Source organism: Argopecten irradians, chromosome 9 (genome assembly GCF_041381155.1).
Source record: "Argopecten irradians isolate NY chromosome 9, Ai_NY, whole genome shotgun sequence".
NCBI classification, from domain to species: Eukaryota; Metazoa; Mollusca; class Bivalvia; order Pectinida; family Pectinidae; genus Argopecten; species Argopecten irradians.
The window spans coordinates 24,771,094-24,798,918 of NC_091142.1; the positions used below are offsets into that span (position 1 = coordinate 24,771,094).

Genomic DNA, 27,825 nt, shown 5'->3' on the forward strand with positions numbered 1-27,825 from the left:
TAAGTTAAACATTGCATACACTTTATTAGCACTTGTCACTTCCATTTATCGTAGACATTCAACTTATGACGATAACCTGCTGAACAATAAATAAAGCTCTAGGCCTATACATACACATCGTGTACAAAAAACGGATTAAAACAATAAATAACATCTCACACACTTTCCTATATTAATCATATTCATATTTGATCTACATTCATCCTCCATGGTCTATGGGTTACTATCACTGTCGTCATATCCACCCCCGGGCTATGTCTTAGCAAAACTGAATGCTCTGTGTGCAACAAGAGATGAAACGGTAATCTAATAATGCTACACTGCGTGGCTTTAAAGTAGGGCTTAACTGTCTCTGTAGTCTTCAAAAAAGTCTCTGCAAGCCTGTAATTGGCCAGAAGTTTGTTTTTCTCCTAAACTACCATTACTTTTGCTATGACATGTTCTAGGGTTGGATATAATGACAGTGATAGTAAACCTTGGAGTATTATGGATGCCCTGCTGTTCTCCTTCGGACAACAAAGGTGTTATTAATGATTTTTTTTTTTTGACAAAAAGGAGTAATAACATAATATTGTAGCATACCCCCTTAAATAATATATTACACATATAAATATCCATATAAAAATGTGTGCAGATGTTATCTTTTCATTATGTATCAAATTTTGATTTATTCTAAATAAACTTAATATAAATGCATTACATAAAAATAATACATATACTCTTTTATTCATCATAAACGGGAATAGTTTATGTGTTTATCATCATGAAAACAGGATTTCAGGCTATGAAATTCTAGTAATGAAAATTAAAAAGTTAAAACAAAAGTTCTATACCATATCGAGATATGTCTAGAAAACACTACAGAGCTCAGTTATCAGTTGATACCAAAGAGTAAATTCACATGCAACGAAATGACGCATGGAACTGCAACCTTACATACATATAAACACTATTGCACTCTCATTATAATATATATTACAAAAATAATTATGGAATTGTTACACTTGTTTTCGGCGGGAATAAACACGCTATATGGCCAATCAATGGAAGTCTGGAAATCAAAAATAATATAAGTTGATTTTTTGTGAGTTTTATATGAATAATGATACATATAAAATTGTGAGGCACTGTAGATTACACATATGATCAAGCCTATTTTGAATACATCAAATAATTCAATTGATTAATCAATCAATTTTTGTCATTGTACTACATAGTGGGATCTTTTATTGTTCATTAACACAAATGTGAGAACGCAAAGCGTATATAAAACACGGGTGGAGTATGCCTACACCGTCTTACATGCCGTGTACAAAAAACACAAACATCCTACATTTTCTGGGTTATTTTACAAGATAGAAGGCTATGTTTCTCTGGTGGTGTAGCATATTGAGTGATTGAAAATTCTAAGTACTGTAACAACATTTCCATTTTTGTACTTTTTTGTTATTGATTGGTCGATATACTAACCAATTTACACATGTTGTTTAATCACCAAAACAAATTGATCAAATCGATATCTTCAGCATAATTTACTGCCAAAATTTCTCTCAGTCGTTCATTCGTTCGGTTTTTGTTTTGTTTTTGTTACGTTTGAAATCGTGATTAAAAAAAAATTTAAACTGCTCTCAGGTAAATCCTTACACGGGTTGTTTAGTACATGTCTGCATTTGTGATGATTTAATTACGTTTGCAGGGCAATTACACGAGAAATACCTGATAATATCAGAACGTCATGTCAATTACCTAATGATTATCTGGTGTATGACTATAACATTGTCAGAAATAGCATTGTATTGATATAGAAAGAGAGATATAAATTAAAGTGTTAAGAATAGATCAATTATGTCAAAAAATCTTAAAGCATACATCATGTCTTATGATTCAGGTCATTGTTATTTTACCGTTTCAAAACACTCACAGAAGGACTTATAATGTTATACTTTAATCGATCAATTATCTCCCCCCTTAAAACTGTTGGCGCAAAAAATGCATCAATACAACGTTTACAACACAACTATTTTATCTGATGCACAGGAAACTGACGAGTAAGACAAAGTGAATAAAGATATTTCGTTACAAATATTTTTGACTAAAAGAATCTAAAAATAAAATTGAAAAAAAAATCCCCCTTGGCATGCAATTCCAATTACATTGCATTAGAAATCAGACACGATGGTCACATGATAATCTCCGAAACCGAAATACCGTTAAGCACATCCGGAAATTAGTCTTTGTGCTCCCACGTGTGACGGGAATTGACGACAAGATTAAACCTCCGCCCATTTCCTGTCACTGTGTCTTAATCTTCTCCGGTGTGTAGTGGTATAAATTGGGTGACAATGTCTCTATCATTTCGATCAAAATAGATACTGTATTTGTAGTTGAGCAGACGTTAAATGTTCGTATCCAATGGCAACGAATAATGTCGGTATAATCACAAATAGTTATTTTATAAATATAACCGATTTCATGTTTAGCTTATAATAATTTTAAATGGATGACTTATCTGGCATAAATTCAATATGTCGTTTTATTGCCCTATTATATAGGCATTTAGCCGATTGGCTCACGTCCTACACAAAGCATCTAACAAGACGCTGCCAGTGCAATGTCTTGATTAAAAGACTAAGAGACCAGCAGAATGATAAGGACTACTCAGGCATATACAATGTACACAAATTAATGTAGCTACAAAAATGCATATTATATCAAAAAGTTACACTTTTGCTGACATTAAAAAACGAATTAATTCCGTTTTCAATTAATATTCATTTTATAGAGCAAGTACATAAATCAAAGGCTGTGCTTACTAAAACTCAAAATGAGTCATGTTGTGCTGTTGTGTAAAGAACATTAAGATAATTTCAATGTTAGGTACTATACACCATATGCAAGTATATAGAGAAAGATACTATGTAACATTACCTAACAAAACAAAACAATACAGAAATGCGAAAGGCCTCGGTATCATAGCAGTTTCCTATAGACTGTAGTAGGTATCGGTATGTTTTATCTACTTCATCAATGGCAAGGGATTTTGACAATTTTTATTCCATTACACGCGTTCATATTCAAAAAAAAAAAAATCCCCATGGCGTTAGTAATGTACCATAATGTCTGCAACCCAATATGAAACATAACCCCTTTGCCTTTTCTTCGTAACAGAGAAGCGATCGATATCAGAGGCGTTCTGTGATCTGGTCTGACCTGGCTTTCACTTGGCACTGCCCATTGTCCAACAGAAACCACACAAGTTCTGCTTCCATTAGACTAACAATGCCCCGATACTCAAGACCATAACATGGTATCAAAGAGCTGCTGGGATTCACAACATTATCTTGATATTCTCTTTCGATAGCAATGAACATTTGGAGTGTGAGTAGTGTCGACAATTTACCAGCAGTGTATTAGGAAAACATAATGGCTTCAGATTGACTAGACAATGTTTCATAATGTTATATTTCAGAAGTGAGGAAAAACATGGAAATCTGATGACGTTTTCTTGTACCATCCATTAATATGACAAGAATCTAGATTCAGAGTGTTCACGAATGATAATAAGCCTAATGATTTAAGTCATATCGCAGAAAGCATATTCCAATCATCTAAATAATATCTAAGGGTGATGGAGAAAAAATTCTGAAAATTAGAAGAATGAAACGTTTTTCCTGAAAATATGTTTTTTAAGAAGTATTGGTAGTAGACAAAATAGTGAAATTATTTATAATACATAATACAACTGTCTTAACTAATAAGAATATTCTAAAGGTATATCGATGAAACTGAAATTGAATGATACCTTTTAAATACATTACGAAGTTTTACAATCATTAATATACATTTTGGCTTAGCTTAGCTTTGAAGTTTAAGTTTGACAAAACATTATCAATGTATATGTACATATACATGTGTATAGACACTCATTCTTTTTAAAAATGTCGTTGGTTTGAAAATACACAAAACAAACATTGAAATATTGCCTTCATATAAATAGACATGATCTTTTCATAATTATTTTTCTAAACCTGTCAATGATCAAGTGATTATTGCAGCCACAACAAAAATCTACTTCCGGTATGGAGGCGTGTAACTAGGGAGTTAAACGTCTCAAGTTGCAATGAACAGGAAACGGACAAATCTCGTCATACACGAGACTTCATATCGATTGCCTTGTAAACCAAAAAAGACGACGTTTTGATTACACTATCAAATCTATTTAAACCAAAACAGGAAGTAACTAGTATCATATGACGATTTACAGGTTGATCTCCATGGAAACAGACGCAAGCGACATTTTGATTACAGTATCGTGCACAAACAGACAATTTTCATCAGAAAAAATGAAGTTTGTCCATGTCAAAAGAAAAAAAATTGAAAATAAAACCCGATATTACATTCTACAGCTTGCACACAAATACCTATGCATTTTTCAGAATAAAACGGTACTTACATTTCTATAAAATATACATACAAAATAACAAAATGTTCATGGCAAATATTTTAACCAAAAACAAGATATTATTTTACAATCCATCTATAAACATTCATAAAGAAACATGTTCTTTTAATAAATGTAAAAGTAAAAGTAATTATATGATAACTAGATACCACCTATAGAAATATATAACTATTTCTGAAATTAAATAATAATATAATGTGTTGCTAAGCAACATCATAATTAAATCTTATTATGGCGATGAATAAATTATTGAAAGTCGTGCATTTTATCATATAAAATGTATATCTGAAAGTGCATTCAATTGGATTTACTTGATATTAAAATACATGTATCATTATAATTTTTATTCACACAAAATATATGGGAATTGTCATTTGAAATACCATGATAAATACAAAAGAGTAATAAATAATGATACAAATGGTACTGAATGAGATGACGCGCTATTATGTTCATCACTAATTACTTCCCCTTTATTCAAATTTCCGGAATTTTTCGTTTTTGAATCATCCGTTTTATCGTGTATGTTATATGTTGGAGTTGGAATACCATCCCTCATTAAGGAAGGTTTTGGTAAGTCCTCCCCAGGTAGGGACGACGCCTCTAACATTTTATTTGCCTCTGATATTGCTGGAGGCACTGTTGTGGTAGGAAAGGGGATGTCCTTACAGGTTTCCTCTTGTGGATTAAGCTGTAAATGCATGTACGCCGAGCGTATTGAGGCGTCGTAGTACGACCATGCGTACATATCACACTGACTGGATTGTAAGACCAGGGCCTCAGACGGCTTCAGTGACGTAAACGCCAGACACTTTGAATCGTAAAGATTATCCAGGTTTACAAGGATAAGTAGTTTCTCCCAATATCGACCTTTGAAAGATGCAACACACATGAAATTCAATGCTTCTTGTTGATTACGACACCTATTGAATTCCATTCGAATCAATGATGAATTTTTACAGTCCTGATACATCTGCCCTCTACACATAGTGGAGCCTTGAATCCGCGCAAGGTAACTATGTACAGATTTTAGATGACATGACGTAGGCATAAGCGTCCGAGAGACCGGGAGTATCGGTTTTATTGCGTTTGGTGACGATCGGTATCGATCACCAATAGGTTCGTCGTCAGGTTCAAACCTTTCGGGGCTGCAGATTGATTTTCCAGGAGTGTCATCGTTGAGAGGCCAAACAAAACTTTGACTTATTGAAAAGCCAATCACTGATGGACTTACACGTTTTAAATCCAGACAGGTATACCGCGGACGACAACCGTTTTCAAACTGTGATACCGTCGTATATACCCGTTCTTTTGAAGGAGGCGAATCTGGAAACGCTACGCATTTGAAATGGCCAATAGATCCAATTTGCATAACCGATTCAGAGATGTTGATATGTTCTGGTCGTGATGCTCCAAGATACCATTCGCCTCTAAATCGTCTCGGAAACGAACAAATCGGTAACGGTTCATCTACCTTACATTTTCCACATGATTTGTGACACTGGTCCCGGATGTAAGACATACATGGTTTACGTGAGCATTGAGAGTATTCATCCCCACATAGCTCCATCTGGACTACTTTTTCAAGATAAAGAGTAAAGAACTGAACATTGTGATTTGAAGGCGCATCTTCCGGGCATATCAGATCAGTGAAAAGTTCCACTTTGAAATTTTTCCCTATCCTTCGACGAGGAAACCGCAGACACCATATATTTCCGGTTTCGTCTTTTCGAACCACCACAAACAGATAGTTGCCCTGTACCCAGTGTGTAACGCAGATGGTTTTCTGTAAGATTTCAGTGGATAGAAAACTAGTACATTCATGTTTCCTAAAATCAAATACCATCCCTTCTCCTCCCAAACAATCACTTTCGAATCGCATTGGAAGGTCCATGAAGTTACACCCATGGTCATTCCCGGCTCGATCGACAATTTTCATGTTGTAGCCAGCATTTAATGGGCATGGCGCGAAATCCGACATTAGATTGGTGTATGATATCACTATCCATGGGTCCAAAACGAGGTTATTCTCATTACACAGTGACGGCGATTTGGTCGACTGACCAGCAGACTGTCGAAACTGCAAGATAGACTTGCTTCGCTCGAGGATTTCTAAACACTTAAACTGCATCGTGTCGTCATCGACGAAATATTTCAAAATGAATTTGTTCATATCTGCTACTTCTTCACATTTATACACAGTTCGTTCGGTGATGTATTCGCTTGGTAACTGTTGCCGGGTGAATGTCACTTCGGTGTTTGTGAAGAGGACGTTTGTCCTCTCTGGTGTACTCACTGTTACCCTGGTGTGCCATTGTATATCCCGGAAGATGTATGGAAAAACACAGTCCGCATGCGCAGAACAAATAAAAGTCAGGACCAAAATAATGTAGACATGGGACATAGTGTTTGCCATTTTGTTGTATCGTTACTCTGAAAAGATACGAAAAATTCATTAAAATTAATACTTAAGAACAACTAACACTGATTTTAGCAAACTAGTGTTTTGAAACCTAAGAATTCGAAACAAATTGAAAACAGTGTAACATTTATGAAACTGCAAATGCATGTTTTATTTGCATCATAAAATTTAATCTTCGCCAGGATACAGACTTACATATTCAATGGTAATAATTCACGTACCACGTGATACCCGATAACGTTTGTGCGGGACTACTGTATGTATTGGTGATGGAATTATCTTAAAAGATTTTTATTTCCCGTCCTTATGTCATTTTAGTGGGAAGATTTAAAATAGTTACCTTCCATCACCACTGGAGACACTAGTCCCGTACAAACGTTATCGGGTATCATTTGGTTCGTGAACTAGTCCCATTACATGGCAATGTATCCGACAGTGTAGTTGTAGAGCCTTTCCTTTACTAGGTTGTATAATCTACCGGGGAATTGGTTCAAAATGTATGGTGTAATTGATAACTCTATTTTATTTCATTGTCTGATTGATTGATCCAATATTTATTACTGTCCATGTTCATCCCTAACAATGATCATAGGGCTTAACAAAGGCATACAATGACACAGAAAGTGTTAAAGATAGAAACTAAAATCATTTTAGGTGTATCATATAGTGTTAACGATAACTTAGAACATATTCTGTATTTACATTGAATTCAGTTGAGTTGAAAGCTACTTTCATAAAAATACATCTTTAACACTCTTCAATATGGTGTTTACTTTGTTATAAAGAGTTTTCTGTGTTTCCTTCCTTTTTTGTTGGGGAGGGGTGTGCGGTCGGCTATACACTGTAGCTGCTTTGAATGTTAATAGAAACAAACACATTTTCGTCACAAAAGCGTTAATCGTTTGTTAGTATATCTATGTCCTTACAACATCTATTTAAGGACGGTTTTCGCTGTATACAATGTGTTGTGTGTCTGAATGTTGGGCGGCTGCGGTATGTTCGTCTTATGTCTCTGTGCAATACTTGAAAACCTTGTCCATTTTATCAGTGACAGTAGAAATTCGTTAGATATATAATTACATGTAACATGTGTGTCGGATCCTTTTGTACTCTTGATTTAAGTCATATAACATCATTCAGTGAACATTATTGTATTTATTGATACGCCGTGCATTATCAAGGTCAAAGATTTGTTATATGTTGTATAAAGTATAGTACATTTAACGGCATTTTAAGATTAATGGCATGTTCCATACAGGATAACTACATGTATATATTGTAATGAAATAACAGTGCTGGTTTAAATTTTTGTAACAAAGATTTGTAAGGCAGTAAACACAATATCGAAGACTATATTGAAGAACTATCGGTAAACTATAGCAAGCCAGTATTGCTATATGATTTTTAAAGAAACATGTTCAATACAAAATAATTACATGTTTTAATGAAATAACAGTACCGGCTTTACTTTTTGTACCAAACATTTGTAAGGTAGTCAACATAATATTGAAGACCTATCGGTTAAGTATAACAAGCCAATGGTGTTGTCACACGCCGCCATATTGTACGGTTTGATGAGGCATGACTGACTATGATCACATCATCAGCTGTAACATCTGCATTGTATTTAACTGTCGATACGGCTCGCCGTAAAACGGGCACGTCTCTAGAGACAATGCAATTCATGTGCACGACCTCTGCATGATTGGTCGTGGTGCTCTCTCTGATAGCAATTCTAATATTAAATTTAAAGTTCCGTTCAGTACACGTACTGGTTTTCCTTAGATATAAGTGAAAACCTACTAACTATTTGGGTAGGTCTGGCTGATTTCTTTTATTGAAAACAAAGTTTTTAAAATGAAGTTTATGTAAATAATTTATCCTAATGGTTTCAAACATGATAAGCCTGATGTTCATTACAAATTGATGTACATTTTACACTGATGTTAATTAAAATATTTGTCATTTTTACCTACATTGTAAAGTAATATGTGTCAATGATAATTGTGAGTACGTACTGCAGTGTTTTTCGTGGCACCATTTCAATAAGTTCGTGTATTTAAAAGAATTTAACACATAAAGTGCAATTAGCATTGAGTTTGCCAATGTGACGGGAAAATGAGCATTGTATATACATTCAGTACTAGTATATTCTATCGAAGTCAAAGAATATTGTTCATCATATGGCTCAACAGCTCACTTCAGACCATACCAAATGTACCTAATTTATAACTACAACCTTCATTAAAGCCTACATCTATATGAAAATGGTGATGCTCAAAATTCTAATAGGTGCAACTCCATCGACAATTCAGTTAAGGAGTAACATATGATATGACTTACTAACATTTCGTATACATGTATGTAATATGTGACCATGGCATCATCCTCGGTATCCGAGGGGTTATTATCACTCTCGTTATATTCATCCCTGGACTTTATTATAGTGAATGTGAAGGCATTTCGGGGAAAAACCTGACCAATCATACTACAAAGTCTTCCGTTAGATATTACAGAGAACGACGTCCAATTACAAAGTCATACAATATACCGTTATACGATTCGTTTGGTGCACATCAAAGAACCCAACTAGCCTTTCAGTTTTGCTATGGCGTAGTCCAGGGGTGGATATAACGACAATGATTGTAACCCCTTAAATTCGAAGATGTCACGGCATGACATTACAGAAGCCTACTTCTGTATTAGAATTGCAATAAAACAAACGATAGGGCTATAAGCATTGTTGTGATGCCTCAAAATGGTTAAACCCCGTGGATTTTCTGTGTATTATTTACATCATGTAAGGAAACATACATAAACAAAATGTTGGTAGAATTACACAATGTCTACATTCTCACTATCCAGACAAGATTTAGGTAAGAGGCTTTCCCTAGTTTAAATAACATTACAAGTTCGGTGGTAAGGCTCAAACATACACATCACAGTTTGAAATCAAAACGCGGCTCTAAAGCTTAACATAACGTTCCATATGGTTGTGTACTATGTTTTACTGATTAACCGTTCAACTGAGGTAAAATTACCGTTAGTGACGTATGCGATAAACATACGATGATGTTTACAGTTTTCATTTTAGTTTTTGTCGAACCTTTGTTCTTTTCAAGACACATAGATATGTTACAGGCACCAGAAGAAAATTTATCGATGTTATTTTATCGCAGTTTGTTTGTAATATGACAAATAGCATACTTTTTAATATATAATTCATGTTACTTCTTTTATTATAGCAAACTCAAATACTACTCAACTTTCTGTTTCACATTTGTGGCTAACGAATAGAATAGGAAGAATGCATTTAGTTAATTTACAAAACACACAGGTACAGGTATGATTTTGTGTGCACTAAAAAAGTCTAGTAAAACATACATTTAATTATAATCCAACAACAAACTAACGGTACATATCTGTGTTACAATGTAGACACCAATGAGGCGGACAATTGTCGGGCGGTGCTCTAAATGTGTTGTCACTGGTTCTATACGATACATTTTATAGTAGAGGAAACTAGAATTTCATTGCTATTATTTCTATTGTTCACTCTCAACCTACAATGGAGCATTGGTTCTGTATACACCCATTGTAGCACTTTGTCAACATTTGAATTGATTTCCTTCGTTCAGACTGGTACTCAACAAATCGAGCGACAAACTGGACAACAACAGATTTTGAATTATTAAGAGTGGTTCATTTTAAGTGTGTAGATTGGGCTGCATTTAAAATCCGTATATATATGGTATTTTTCATGCACTATAACAAAGGGAAGCTCGAAAACAATACAGTTGATAGTCATTCTGACAGATTGTAATAAAACATGACAAAGCCTTTGTTCTTTCGTAACGAAAAAGGACAAAAGATTTCCCCAATATACAAATTGTTCATTCATACCAATATCAAAAAAGGAAACACTTATGGTGTATGATAATCTCCACTAACTGGGTTGACTATATAGCATTGGGAAGATATATCGTAGAATCATCTGTGTGTATGGCAGAACTTAATTTCAAAATGGTGTGTAATAATGTTATATCGGATATCTTATCTAATTCCCTTCTACCAGTCATTGCTGTTTTGTAAATCCCCATGCGAATCCTTAAAATATTTTCGTATTTAAAATAATTCATTCACCGGAAATATTGCCTTGAAATATAAAATGAGTTACATGTATTTGATAAACGAGAAGTGAGTTAGAGAGACAATTCGGGAATTGGCCTCATATAATACAAACACTATCGTGGTCATCACTATACCTTTGAAGTGTGCCCACACAGAGAGTAATTGTGTCATGGATGGTGGTAGGCGCAATAAATTTTAATAATTGGCTCTTATTTACATAAACATGATACAAAAATCTCGCATTTGTGATCAGCAACATCCGCGAGTTATCATAAACGCCGTTATATATTACTCAGTATATCTACTGGTAAATCGGTACATCAGTGTACATGTTGGAAGTTTGGTGTAGTACAACAGTCAGGGTCATTTAAGAATATACAACGCTTATATTAGATGTTGGGGGAAAGTCGAAGTACCCGGAGAAGAAACATCGACCACTGGTCAGTACCAGGCAACTACCTCAAAGATGGGATTCGACCTCACGACCCCGAGGTGGGTTTACAGTAATATGGTTGGTTTTTGGTTTTTTTTTTGGGGGGGGGGGGGTTTCGTCAAAAGGGGCCACGGCGGGGGGGGGGGGGGTTTCGTCAAAAGGGGCCACGTCGGAACACTTTAACCACTCAGCCACCGCGCACTATCCCTATATTTGAAGTGAAACCATCATGTGCATGTGTTTAGCATGTGTTTTTAAGAATTTTTACGACTGATGGGTTAAATTATAGTCCAACATTCACTTGCTGCTTGTAAATTATATAATAAATAGCATAAAAATATCTGGGTATAAACATGTGGTTCCCATAATTTGGTTATTTACGTAACGTGGTCTAATTTCTTGCATATGAATATTTTTGTTTAATAGAATTTGATCATATTTCGGTAAACTAAAACATGTAAGCTGTAGAGTATCGCTGTTAAAATTATATATGTTTAAATTGTACATGCGGTTTGCTTAGGCTAAGTTTCTGTTAGATTAGGCAATCAATATAATAACGATGCTACACAGAAAAGTGAATTTCATGTCAGATTAACGCGAGGGAAAATATTCAAGTGAATTTCACGTGTTAGAAATATTGCCGGTATATATAACAATTATGTAGTACTGGAAAAAGGTTGGAAGATTGTCTTCGTGAACTCTATCTAATTCTCCTCATCCTTAAATGTTTATACTGGACATGGGACGTCATGTACTGTACCTACCGAATCCAGGTTATTTAGTGTAAATCGAAATCTAGCGAATGTAGATATCAATGCATATAATTGTGTCATATTGGTGATGCATCCCTGAAAATATTCCCGGAATGCAGAAAATATGTCTCCTGGTGCAGTTACACATGTAATATATCCATTAAAAGAAATCGTTCTGACATACACTAAACGACCCTTTCAGATCTTACTTTCCTTTTAAGTGCATCTAATAGTATAAAAGGTATACCGCTATAGATGGTAAATGTGTACTGGCTTTTTACTTATATCCACGTGCGGGTCATAATAAAAAAAAACATTAATATGAACTTATTCAATAAAATATGGTCGTTATCTTCAAAGGCAACCATCATGTCGCTGTCATAAAATTTACAGAAAACATTATATTTAATTGACCAAATCGCCCATAGCTTTGGCGAATGCTGCTTGTATACACTGATGCAATATTACCAACTTCTCAAGAGTTCTCCAATGACCGCCATTGATTAATGTAATAGAGTTCTAGTCGCCTGTATTTTAATGACCAGAATATATAAGGTACTGTAACAATACTTTAAAATCTTAAATACAGCCGGACAGAAATCTTCAAAGAATTTGGAGACAATTTAAAGGTGATTAAAATTGAACATCAAAGTTACGTATAATAAAACCTCTTTGTAACTGAATAGATCTTTCGTAATATTATTCTATCAAAGAACTCTATCTACAAACCCAAGAAAACTCTAATCCCGTATCTTGCTTCTGGCTCTGTTAGGAAATGTTTTAAAAGACGTAATTTAACGACCAGTGCCTCTAGCAACGACACTTCCTTCATGAGAAGTAAAATTGATTAGAATTTGTGTTTGGACGTGTAACAGACTTACAAAATATCAGGGTTGTTAAAAAAAGGATCAAAGGCTGAAAATAAACAAAAAATTATGAACTTTTTTTATTCTAATTTGACCAAATATGACGAGCTGAGTTAATATCGATAAAGATTATTGCCGCTAACTTATCTCAAAGGCGTTGGATGGTGTCATTTATCTTATCTTCAAACAAGATGATCTTTGTTAAAAACAGTGAATTACGTAATTAACGTTACGTTTTGTCATACTTATGGTGATCAATGTGTAATTAAAGGTAGACCTTGGGATGAAAGGTTCACCTATATCGAGATAAATCCCTGATTAGGAAGTGTTACCATCATTAGGCACGCGACAGGCACGCGACGACACATCCCGCTGTTCGGTAGATCGATAGGATTTATACAATCATACAGCGATATATGTATAATATCAAAGATAACGTTCCATATTTACGATTACGGGAACGTTGACGTCAAGCTGATATGAATTGTACAAAAGGATTAAAGGATCTAAAATACCCTAAATTTAGACAAAATAATCTTCGTAAAGGCCAACGCAAGATTTTATAATATCATACAAAATCGAACTTTGAAATTGTAGACGTCACATTGCGACTTACAATGGACGCAGGGGAGTGCTGTTCCTTAAAAGATTATGATGTATGATCTGCGGCGTCACCATGTTACCAGATAAGTCTTACATTATGGTCACACATAAGTGATATCACTCAAGTAAGTTATTGTATTTGTGTTCTCGTACTACTGCAGGGTCGGTCGTAACGATCTAAAATCTCTTAAATACGACCGTCAAAATCGACGTGAAAAAGATAAAATCTTAATTTGGATAACAAAGTGAGCACTGTTTTCTGCGATAAGTATCATTTTCGTTTAACAATATGTCGCCCCTATTATCGAAATCCCTTCTCCAAAGTACTCCAGGCAAAGTGAAAGTGTTGCAAACCTCCGATTAAATCGCCTCTAATCGGTATAGGCTTGACATCATCATGCTGAAGACACATATCTGTATCGTTAACATATAGAAACAATATCAACAAACTGTAAAATGATATTTTTCATTATTTGTTTATAGAGATTAAAATCAGACCGAACAAACGACATAAAATGTGAGTTAAGTTCTTGCTCTAATCTGTTGGGAAGATTGGATATATTAATTATGTCCGTTTGTAACGTAACTCGGTCGTAACATATTCTACATTACCAGTAATTATAAACGCCATGTTCACCACAGCTGTCCAAAGTTAGATAATAACTGCCAATCCTATTTCGGATTACAGTTTTATTAAATTACAAGTAGTTATAAATAGCTCCGACACATTCACATGCTTGATGAGGTTACAGTGAATTCATGTCATATTTCGACCTCTCTTTAGTTTACATAAAAAATATAATTTTGGTCTTTAATCTATCAGATATGGGATGGATAGAATTTACGACTAGTAAAGAAAGTTTTATGTTACAGCCAGATGTAAAATTTAAGGCATACAATGCTATTTACTATATTCCATTATACGAAATAACAATTGCTCTTAAAACCACTGCAACTTGGAAAGTTTACGTTTGTCATGTCTACATTCTTACATGAGGGACATGAACCCAGGATGGCAGTATGTGATGACGAATTACGTGACAAAATGTACAATAAGATAAGATTCTCGGTTATCATGACCCAAAGTCGACCGAACAAAAACAACAGGAATTTTAATGGTCATCTTTAACCATTTCAAGACGTAAACTCTCACCAGAGGCCATCTGGAACACTAAACTACTCAGCAGACCCTTTCTCAAACCAGAGTATCACCTTTCTCCTCTGAAGAGTTTTATTATAGATCAGTCTTTAGAGCTAGACAACTTCGGGAAAACATGTGCATCTTTACAGTTGCTTGAGATAAAAGGACGTCACTTTCAGCTCTTGATATAAACATAATCCTCCTCTATCAGATGTTTAATGTGTTTAGAATCGTGCGAATCTTAACTTGTTTTCAATACCGTAATGAGTGATAAAATGAAGTCCTTATATGTGAATAAATTATAAATAACAAATACATGGTGGATTTTATGTGTTGCTTGGTTGTATTTTTAAAGTAGTTTTTATGTTCAATTAACAACTAAGGTTGATTGAGAACGTTCTACTCTGTATGCGATATCAATGTGTTGCGTGCTTGAAGTGCTTGATGTTTTACGGAGACTGCAGTATGTTAGTGTTGTGTCTCCTTGTGATAGTGGAACTCTTGTCCTTTTTATAGTGCTATCTCACTGAAACATGCTGTTAGAGACACAAAACAAACACATTTTAAACACCCCATCAATATCAGTTAGTTTAATGGAAATTTGTCGAATATATAATCTGTCCCTTCAGTTGCCGTAAATTCATTTTAAACTAGATCATTGCATAGTTAGAATAATGGTCACTTATACATTGTACATACTTATATTTTGGTTTACATTCAGAAATTGACATTGTTGTTCATTTTGTAACTTTAGCGCGTATTCCAATTTTACCATTTAGTCTACAGTGCATAATCGATAAAAATCATAACAACACACACCATCAATGCATTTTCATTTTAATGTAAATAATTCAACAAAATAGTTTTAGAAATTGCACAAACATTTTGCACTCTTCGTTGCTCCTATGAAAACGTGTCCTATTTTCTTTTGCTGACATTATGTTGAGTCTTTTTTTCTTTATTATCTCTTTTGTGGTGTACAAAATTTACCATTAAAATAAAACTATACTTGGTCTTCTTAAACCATAACTATGCACGCTTTCTTATTTAATTTTCTGTAACCCTTTTATAAGATCCACCGCTATTGTCTTATGGCAATACTATCTTTGTCGGAATCTTTAAAGCATACTAATTCATCGAGAAAGAAATGTTGGTACGTACGTTATGACCCTATGTTTTAAAGTATACACAAAGAATCTAAAATGTTTTATATATTTGAAGAAAAGTTATTGCACAGATAAGCCTGTCATATTGTATTAGATTCTGAAGTTTTAAGAACGCAGTTTGCTTGTTCCCGTATTGTTAACGTCATTGACAAAGCCAATAATACATGAAGTATTGAAAGTCTAATTATTTTTAAGTACATGAATATTTACAGGCTTGTACTGTATATAGCCTTGTGAACAGCAGAAAAGCTATCAATGGCAAACTCAACCCTGAATTTACACAGAAACGTTGAAATTTTGCATATGGATCTTCTATAAATAAATGAACTTTTACATTTAATTTACCTAATCATCAGGAATTGTAAGAAAGGAAAGGACACCGATCAGTCCTTAAACCAAGGAAATGTTCATAATTGAGTATGTTAAGTAATGATAAATATAACGTGATGGTCCCGGTATTAAACCATGATGTTATAGCTAGAGATATCTTGTCGCTACACGTTAAGAAAATATTCAAATGTGGTTATTTCACATTCGCACGCGGAGCGTGAAGCGATAAAGACCGGAAGCGGTAGTCTTTTGAATCGAAATTCAATAGGTTATTTCAGCAATTAGTTTTGTAAACACTGGACGGTCAGGTCGATTAAACTTAAATCAATAAGCATGACGAAAAACGAACAGTTCTCATCTCCCTATCAATCGGATAAACTAATGAAATCTGACAACAGAAGCATTTGTTTGTCAACAAATATTTGACCAATCACCATACACCATAATCGATCGTAATCATCGGAACTGTCCGTGGAGATGCATATACACAGAAAACGTGTTCGTAGTCCACATTATAAGAAATACATCAACACATATTTGTCACACGTGATTCATTTAACAAAGTGAATGTCAATGTACACCAGAATACTGACCGTGGGTATTATTGCGGAATAATGACTAAGAATTGTATTTATTTAACCAATCACAACCTCGTAGAACCGTTGGCATTGTTATCGAATTCCCTGTCGTCGTGCAGTTGTGAAAAGACAGCAGCAAATATTTTAACAAAATTGTGTACAAACATTTAGCCAATCAATAACTCGTATGATCGATTTCCTTATGGCCGGAACTGCAGGTTTATGCGGATTTCCCCCAGTTATTTTCTGCCATATTGAAAACGATATTCCGTAAAGATCTTTTTGTTGTAATTGTCCAATCTAAACGTTTGCTTCTGAGTAGAGACAATGCATAGCATTTCAATAGACTTTCTGCTTTAAGAACATTGCTGTTATTTTACTAGTCTGAAATTGCTCCATGTTAACGAACAAAATGTTAATAAAAGACAACTATTGTTTTTATTTCTCCATTATGATAAGCAAACTTCCAAAAATGAGGTAGATGAGCTTATTCATTTTGTTTCTTGTCTCAACAACCTTTCTATAGGCCACTGTGTTGGTTACGCGGTTGAATATGGTTAAGAACAATGGAAAGTGTATTGTAGCTTTAGTCCCTTCTGGTGCTTAAATGGAAAGTCATATTTCCAATAATTTTTTTCAGATATAGGTTTAAACAATGAACTGTACACGTGTTGCAGCCATACTGTTCTAACTGTAACATGTGTCCTTGGCGAGCTGGTGAGAACAGCACCATGTGACATGTTGTTTGACTTTAAACACAAAACAGAAGTCAAGAATGTATATGTAGTTTCAGAAAGATGTCTGTACAATTACATGACGATTGCTATTAGTAAAAACAAAGTGAATTTGTAATTCTATGTGTGTGTAAATGGATTAGTCAGTAGTAGAATTGAGATATCAAAAGTAAAGATTGTATTAATATAAAAGAATCGTAGATATTGGCAATCCAAAACATTTTTATAGATTTGTATTTGCTCTTTTTTAAGCAGTCTTGAAAACTCACAAATACGAGAGAGTCCAAATCAGGTTGACAATGGAAACTTCAACTCTGGCAGAACCTTTGTTTGTAACATTTAAAACATAACACTTTCTGTTATATCATATACTGGCGAATACACATGTACTGCCTCGAGCCGTTTGTTATTATGACGAGATACTGATGTAATTAGGGAGTAAATCTGTTCTAGACATTGCTGAACTTGCAGTATTGAAAGGTCACAATGGTGATTATCTTGTCAATATCACAATAAATCGCCAGACCCTATACCACACCCATACAATACAAATCAATAGAATCGATACTAAGGCCAAAGGCACTTCCGTACAGCTAAAACTGAAACTTCATACCAACAACGCCGTCCATTAAGCTCTCCAATCGCGTATTCAATCAATTAAGATATTTCTCTTTCACAATAATCATAAAAAAAATCTTTGTTCACACTTTCGTAGGTCATCTAAGTTGAATTTTTACAGTGCTATTTACCTCTGACCGTAAAATTTGGAAAGATTTCATTTTAGGACCATATTTATTTAGACATAACTTTCCTTTTTCATTTTGAAGTGAAACTGGATCTTCTATTCGCGTTTTGTTACGATCTATTGTTGAGGGAAACTTCTGAAGAAAATTGTACTTTAATGTTGAGCCACATTGTAATTTTATTGTTCACGAACGTGTAGCAGAAAATTTTTACGACATTGACAAACCCGATAGCCGCCCAATCGCTACCGTGGTATCCACCTTGACATTTTCCTATAATAGAGAACGCTACCTTCATTTCCCTAGTAAACAACAAAACAATGAGTGCCATACGTGACTTTAAATCAATTACCCCTGTTTTGTTATTGTTGAGACACTAAAACCATATGCCAGTCTGATGAAAAATGTATGACAACACAAAGCATGAATATAGATTAACTGCTGTATTAATATTAGAAGACCAGATTCCTCATTGTTACTAAAACAATTAACCGATTATGATATGGCAATCGTCAGCAATAACGATAGCACATACAATGTAACTAATATGTAAAGTTTTCTAAATAATCTATTACGTTATCTTGGAATTCAACCTGGATTATAACGATCACTTCCATTGGCATAAAAATATTTTATCAGTCTATGGAAGAAAACATGACGTTGCCGTTTGTAACGTTATTTATGATTGGTTACAAAACGCCGTAATGATTTCATAGGGGAAACAGAGTTCCTCGATGAATTTGGACTTTTGAAGAGATAGCCTATATATAAATATAATAGTTCAAATCATACAATATAAAGATCGATTGGAATAAATTAAAAGAGTTAAAACAATAATCTGAGCGTGCTCTCACCATACAATTGTAAATCGCTTCGCGGTTAATGAGAGTATTCTCGGATTTTCGTGTTATATCTCCATAACATAAAAACTTATTCAAGTTCATGCTTAAAGAAAACTAACATTTTCACAATTTGAACGATATATATATGCTATGTATTATGTAACGCAGCAGAAAATTTAAAACTGATAGGTGTAAACTTATCATAAAATGTAGTCTATTAGTGATTCTTTATAAAATATCGCACATGTACAGCTACCTCAACATTGGGGTTTTTTTTCTTCTTTTTTTTAACATTATATTTAAATGAAGACCGTCCCTGGAATGTAGATCTACCTTTTGCGGTTCTTTAACATATTCATATCGTTGTCTGCTCCAGACAATCTCCTTGGTACGTGTGATAGACAATACTGATCTGGACATAGAATGTACTGTCCTCTAGTATGATGTATCCATAGACATTCTGTTACGTGTTTAAGCTACATATTTCATATTTTATAATAACTACGTATACCTACTCGATGGTATGACGAATAGGTCAAGGAGATGAGGTGAATAATCTAAAATATGCTTCACAAGGAAAATATTTACAGATGCTATAGAAGATTATCGCTACACTAAATTAATTTTAAAGACATTGTACATCGATAGGTAGGATAATATAACCGAAACTAACGTTGGAAAAATCTTAACCGGATCGCATATTGGCGGAAAACAGAAACAGCTTAATGTAAAAGTTTCACAGTTTCATACAGCGAAAGTATCTTCACTATTTCGATCATTATTATTGGCTCATTATTATCAAGAACAAATATTAGCTCGCTGAAGAATGTTGTCGATTACTCTGCGTTTGTACACAAGATGCAATACCTAGCAGGTAATAAATTATTGACGATTTTATCGATCGCCGTGAAATCAACATATGCCATAAATCAGTTGGCCCTATCTCCAGTAACGATCTCACCTCTAACCCTCCATTGTTAACCAATTTGCTGAGAATGTGTCGCTACATTAAAACTTCATGAGCATTTTGTCTTCAGTCATTGTGCTCCTAAACGTCACAACCTTCCGTAAAACATATGCGATTCGTAAGATATATCAGCCGATGTCATCATGCGTCGTGTCAGAGTTTTAAGATTGTTTTTGACACCCATTACAATTAAAAGACACTACAGTTTTATTTTATCGAGGACGATCTTGTCATTATTCATTTAACAGAGGCTGTCTCTCGCCTTGTCGCTCAGACGATGGTCGGACACAAGTGGCGATTTTGAACAATAAACAAAACAACAATACCGAGACATTTTTTGGTCACTCTCTCTAGCTTAAAGGTCACAACCTACCTCAAAGCTAATTACAAAGGTTTATTTCTGTTTAAACGTTTAATTGTCCAGTTTCAATATCACCGAATTTGTCCAGACATTGATAAGAGCTGTACACACAGGATACGAAGAGGTGGGTGGTCGAACTCGGGGTGTGAAATACTTCGTAACATATCAGATGTACCGTAAAATTGTAGCTTTGTAAAATAGATCTAATTTGTACGGACTGGTAAATTGCAGGCTTTTATACATCCACTTCGAAATAAGGTAAATCAGATTTTTAATGTTAACAATTTGATCGCAGGTACTGTGGGATGTGACTAGGCAATTCACATGAAATCTAAAAGGAAGTGGTGTGAACAGGACAACCGAATACTGACGAATCATGTTTAAACAGATCAAGATTGGAGCAAAAGACAAAATAAACAGGTGAACAAATAATAAAGTCATTTGTAGAACAAACAGCTAGGAAATAGATATGTGTAGACATGGCGAAGAATGGGGACACTTTTCTGGTCAAAATGATTGATATATGGATAGCAGGTGGAATAACGGATGTACGATACATGTACATGTATATATACAGAATGAACTTGTAACAAACTAACGCCCCTAAATCACACCTTTCCAATTCGTCACCAGCCTACGTACATATGTATTATATGATGAAATTAACACAAAACTCTCCACGTCTTCACCTGTCCGCTATTCGACGGTTTTCGTAAATGTACCTTCACGACCTGTGAATGGCATTTGATTTTTTTAGTGATTTTTTTTCACCGATTCCAGAATATGAATTAAAATGAGCACGATCAATCTGCACTCAGGCTATAGACCATCTGGTAAAATTTCGCTGGAGCATTCAAAATACCACGACGAACAAATTTGTAAAATGTTTCTGAGTTTTTATTCTGACTTTTGATCGAATGACATGTAGAATCCAATTATGCATACGAGGAAATCATCAATTAGTACTGTACAGGTGTGGGATACAGGAAATAGTCATCCTTAGCCTCTAACCATAGTTTGTTTTTATTCTAGTGTATACCGACACCCCAATACCGATGCCAAGTCCTAACCCAGTATATATAACGTATAATTAGAATAAAATTCTTATGATCTAGCCTGATTGAGTTAAACGGGGGAAAACACCAACACATTTTCTCATACAGTCTTATAATTTATCATTTGATAAAGATATATCTATTATAGCTGTAAAAAAATCATCGTTTGTTACGCAATGGACTTAATGAATTGTAAAAACTCGTGTACAATGCTTTTTAGTTTCAATGAAAGATGTTTTCATTCATTTGCTAGTTCGGGCTTGGAGAAGGATTTGGAAATAAAGCTGAAAGTAATGTCATACCGTACTTCAGTTTGAGTCTAGAGATATACTTATAAACGGGTTTGGCTTTGACTTACATCATAACTTAAGAAATTTAAATGTTAAGTGGGAATTAGACCTACTATTCCATTTTAAAATTCCTGTTATATAATTTAATACGATAACTTTCTCTAAAACCAGGATTACACCATACATAGCGTGTGTCGATTTCACAGTTAGGCCCATTTACACCTCCATACGAATGGTTCATTATATACATAAACGCAATAGTAATGTTGTTCATACATCATGAACGTGTTCGATAACAGCGCGCCCTTGTTAAAATAAATATACTTTGATGTGGGTTGACCAGCATAATGCCGGCAGAATTAGGCTTTTGACGACTCAGATTTCCTCTGTTTGTCAAAAATGTGGATTATCAATAAAATCATGGGGTCGCGGCATTGGTAACACTAGAAGTACGAGCTACAGTGTACACAAGGCGCTATGTCACGGTATAAACCATTCCATACTTTAATGCCGACACAATGCCATAATTGCAAAATTATAGTTAAAGTGTCAAAACAATACGTATGAGGACGTCACGGTCACAATGTTTGTTGTACATAATAGATGTTGTCTTACGTGGAGTTTTCTCTTCATTTTTATTCAAATGCAAGATATATTTTAATTTAATAGTTACAAACTAATTTTCATGTATATGTGGTATTAACAACGCTTACGAAATTCCACATCACGTATCATATTGCACTGTAGGTTGTAAAAGTATATTGTACATGTGAATCATATTTCACCCTTATGTGTCATAATGAGTGTGACCGAGCGTCAGTTTCGTGTGATGGTATATGTAATACCATTGTAGTTACATATATATCTTCTGATCGGGACCTCATATAGTGTCACCTTTCACGGGTACAGGGATTGTAATATGTGATTCAGAATATCGATATTTTAATGTTGTAGTAATGTTTTATCATCCTTCAAATCTCGACTATTCTTAGAAGTCATCAACATCGATCTGGCTCCATCACCGGAAATATATAGTTTTAGCACATCACGGATTGTATCTTAATATTCAGAGATAGACTGTAAAATGATTAATAATTCTTGTGAACTGTTGATAATGTATCTATTTAAGATGGTTTTTGTCTTAATATCTTTTTCAATATGGAGTCATGCAGGCGATAAACACCCATAAGTACCTGTGTAGGTATTGTCGCCTAAATACACTATCAAAAATCGTCGTGAATATCATGTATGTACAATGTATGTTAAAATTGAAACTATTTTCAATGTCACTAGACTAAAATGTTCGGTAGGTGTAAAAATATATTTCAAAATAATCGTTTATCAAATTGTTTCTTTTCCTTTTCGTAGGTATGCATGTTACGTTTATTGTACTTCAGTTAATTGTAACAAAAAACCATGAAAAGTAATTGGAAAACATGATAATATATGCGAAGGTTTTGAACGATTCAAAACAACTAGTACTGGAATCTAAATTTCTTTTTGCACGTTAAATGTGTGGTTTTTTTCGGACTTTCAACCCAGCTACACAGGTACATGTATAACTATGTCTTATTAAAGAGAATCACCGCAGTGTTAGCAGACATAGTTTACGGATAAAACTTTGAATGTCAAATGAAAATAACTTACCTGTTGTCTCTTAATCCATCCGAAAAGTAATATAATTTTAAAGTTAACACTCACAAAGACATCTCTACGTCCTTAGTAGCTACATCTACATCTATATAAACAGATCCGTATATCTGCCAATGCCTTATATAAATCCACAGGTACAATGACGTCAGACAGGTCTACCTGTAAATCCAATTAGCATTGTTTTCCTACCTGCAGAACACCTGTACAATAAACATATGTTTTACCCTCAGGTATATATATAGGTCAATCTCCAGCCACTGGTCAAATCAAGTTGTGGTCAAACACAAAAATCAAGTCTTATAGATGTTAATTATGTACACCTTAATCCGCACACGGTTTTAATAATTTTTGCCAGGTAAAACTACCTGTAATCCTTTGAAGTTAAAATCGGCGTATCGCAAGTTAAATACCGATTAATTAATCCCATTAGCAGTCGATCCGGCGAGGCAGGTTTCTCCCTTTTCACTTTCTACACGGTAATAATTCTGTTTCTATACTTTAAATCAACGTGTGCTTGTTACTGGTTAAAGAGTGACTACGCATGCTTCAGCTGTACCGTACGGTTAAATTTCATATAGCGGTCGGAAAATCGATCACGGGTTGTAAAGTAAGACACTGTTTATTGAATATCACGGCTCGGTAAAACGAGTTTTAAATATTATAACTATTAGTGAATATATGGGACAGAGAAGTAATTCTAACAGTGTGGATATATATTTAAAACTAAAGATATGATAGTCCGTCCTTTCCTACGAGCTATTAAAGGAGTAGTGAATTGAAACTTAGGCCATTTGTACATGTATGTATGGCAGACGTCATGTTTACATTTCTCCCATAGCTGACAGGGTTATCCTGCGGTTGCTAGGGAAAGATAACTCTGTAACATGTACAGCTCACACACGCTAGATAGTGACGTCATCAATACATGTGGCGACCATTTTTACGGACAGCGTCGTCCGTATCAACTGAATTTTCACCATTTCTCTTTAAAGTATGGTAGAAAAAGAATCAAACATGGGCCTGTCAGGTGAACAGGGATATCTCAAACCTCGTGAAAGATTGTGACCGATTAGCAAAATTTTTCCACTCGGGCTGAGATATCCCTGCCCACCTGACAGGCCCACGTAAGATTCTATTAATCCTGCGGTTGCTAGGGAAAAGATAACTCTGTCTTTTGGCGGAGTAGGGAAAAGACAGCTCGTGTAACACGCGCTAGACAGTGACGTCCCCAATACATGTGGCGACCATTTTTACGGACAGCGACGTCCATATCAACTGATTTTTACCATTTCTCGTTAAAGTATGGGAGAAAAAGAATCTTGCATGTGCCTGAGAGGTGGACAAGGATATCTCAACCCTCGTGAAAGATTTTGACCATCAACCCTCGGCATGCCTCGGGTTGATTAGCCAAAAATCTTTCACTCGGGTTGGGATATCCCTGTCCACTTGACAGGCCAATGCAAGATTCTATTATTCATGTACATGCACGGCGGATGTACTGTATCACTCTCATTCTATCTTGCGTTATGTCATACTTATAAACCATAGAGGTGTTTGTAAGTCATAATCCCCATAAGTTCAAAATAATATCTATAATAATAACATATGTATTTTTGTTGTAGTTTTTGTCAACTTGGTGTTACCCCAAACTGAAAAAATGCCTTTTGTGTTTAAAATCCAATGGCGTCTGGGCAATGTTTGAGGTTTTTTGTAAATTTTATTTCTTATCAGAGGGAGACACATTGAGTTGCCCTCACACAGGAGGGGATCCATTCGACATATCCACTTTCATACTTAAATTTAAAAAGGCACATTGTTGTAGATTACAGGGTTCAAACAGAGAAAAAAACTTGAAACATCATAATTTGGCATTTACAATCCATCCCAGGTCTTTTTTTCTAATTGAAGCAATGTAAGCTGTAAAGTTTCAGACAGAGTTAAGCAAAACCAAATATAGATTCTAGGACTATTTTGGAATTATCTGTCATTCAAAATAGTTTAAACGAATATGAAATGTCCTCAATCATGACTACTTGAACCCTGTTTCAAGAAAAACATTTGAGTGTTACTAACAAATTCCATGGCATCCTATTTTCGCTGTTTTGTATCTCTGTTTAATATTTTTAAATTTTAAAGCATATGGATTAAACTATCGATAAAAAATGACGTTATCTGACGTTATATCCACATCAGTGATAGTAACCCCTGGAATATCGAGGATGACCAAAACGTGGAGTGTGCTCTTTTGTCCCTTTCTCAAGCAATTTTTTACAAATATTAATGATGTACGTATATAGATGCTTTATACACATTACTGTCTGAACAATCGGATCTCGAACTGTTACATCAGGTATATCCAGTAAACAGCAAAACAACAAAATAAGAGAAAGCGTAAACATTACTATATATTGTCTGACATGTTTTGGAGAGTATTCATGATTATAAATTATTGATATAACACATATGTTATTACATTTTTTTTATAAACTTGTCATCTCATCAATCCGAAAAAGTGAATATTGTATGAGTGAATCACGAAGATGAATATGTACCACGGAATATTGGATAGCTCACGAAAAAGGCGCACTATATCAGCTGATCGTACCGGGAACGAGTGGTGTTCCTTCTATATGGTTATCATCTCTTACGTGTTGATTAATTTGTATTAATCACACTCATGGTTCACACAAAGCTGGTGAAGATCGTGTCGAGAGGTGTGATTTTTGAGAATGGTAACTACCGAACGGAGCGCGTGGGAACATTCTCGTGTGTCCTTGACGTAATAGCAACACCTCAATTTCAATCAATGCTGTTCGTACTTCGTTTAGAATGTAACTTCCACAACCAGTACGTAAAATATGGTAATGTACTATCGGGGAAGTATACAATTTCACTAATCATTAATACAGTGAAACATGACAAATATCGTGTTCATGACTTTCCTCGGATGCGTTATTTAATTTTAAAAAAAAATGTTCATTAGCTTCTTTTCCCATCCTAGCTGTATACATGTATTGATATGTGTATATATATCTTCATTGTTTATTTAAATAAAAAATAATGTTTAAACTAAATTGTGCTTTTTAGCCACAGTAACTTTTTTCTAGTTTGTTTATAGAGTTAGAGTTGCTAATAATGACGATAAAAGGACAGCCAGAACAGGCATTTGGTTGTAAACGGAAACAAAATGTAAACGTTCCTGTTAACTTCTGTACAGGCTGTGTTAGTTTGTATTGTTGACCTACAAAACAAGATTGGCATTAGTATTTTGACCTGTTTCCATGATTTAGACGTATTTGGCATATAGTCATAAAGCTGACATCCCGTGAACAATAATTAATATAGTCCACGGCCAGTACAAGATGTGATTTAATCAGGTAGGTCAGGCGCGTTGTTGATATGGATTATTATACCCTATCGTCACAGACCTCCATGGGTTATCGTCAGTTCATTAAAATGACCAGTTATTAAAAATTCCTACATTAATAACTGACCATAACTGGCCAGACTTATCAATGAAAACACGCGACTTGACCGTGATTAGCGACTGACCATTGTTATTGGATTCGGCGCGGTTTGTTTGGAATGTCAGTCAAGATTTTTATCGAATTTTCTTAATTTCCACACACTATTTCAGCGCCATATTATATTACCGTATTTTGATATGAGCGTTTTATAAACACCTCGGCAGATTCGGTGATAAATAATCTTATTTAAAATCACATTTCCTGGCGATTTTCACCTGTTCACACATGTGTGTTAGGTGTTAGCTATAGTCTCCATTTCACGGCCAGGTAGATATTCCTGACATGATGACTTATAGCGATAAGCACGAATAATATAAACACATATCAAAATAACTTGTAAGTCAATGTTTTATACTTTTCACGAGAAATGTAATTGTTCTTTTTTTTTTTTTTTTTTGCCTCGAGGATGAAATCGACACCGAGTGAAATCTGAAACCATCAGATTACATGAATAGATATAAACATCCATTTATAAAATATGAACTTAATGCAAAATACCCTTTAACTAATATGAGTTATGCTACAATTCCTATTTTTGATTTCCTTCTATGAAGACACTAGCTGACGTGTTTGGAATCCGAAAGCATATAGATACATTTTTATATTCATTTCAACGAAACGTATCAATAAACAAAATGTACAGTAATGTACTTTTGTTATAAGCATGAACATCTGAAATGCAACATATACAGTATCGTCGTACACTAAGATATGTACATTTATATGAGTAATTGAAGAGATGCTTATTTTTTTATCACCCTGAATACTC

The 27,825-nt window shown here is 34.5% G+C and overlaps 1 protein-coding gene across 1 annotated transcript; it reads right to left on the reverse strand.

Annotated features, from left to right (window-relative positions):
- LOC138331851 (uncharacterized) lies at positions 1-24,083 on the reverse strand. The gene is made up of 2 exons (XM_069279677.1): positions 23,524-24,083; positions 1-6,895 (listed from the first exon to the last, which is right to left on the reverse strand). Exon 2 carries the CDS (start codon positions 6,876-6,878, stop codon positions 4,833-4,835), a length of 2,046 nt encoding a protein of 681 aa, XP_069135778.1. The 5' UTR covers positions 6,879-6,895; positions 23,524-24,083; the 3' UTR covers positions 1-4,832.
- Positions 24,084-27,825: the final 3,742 nt, after the last annotated feature.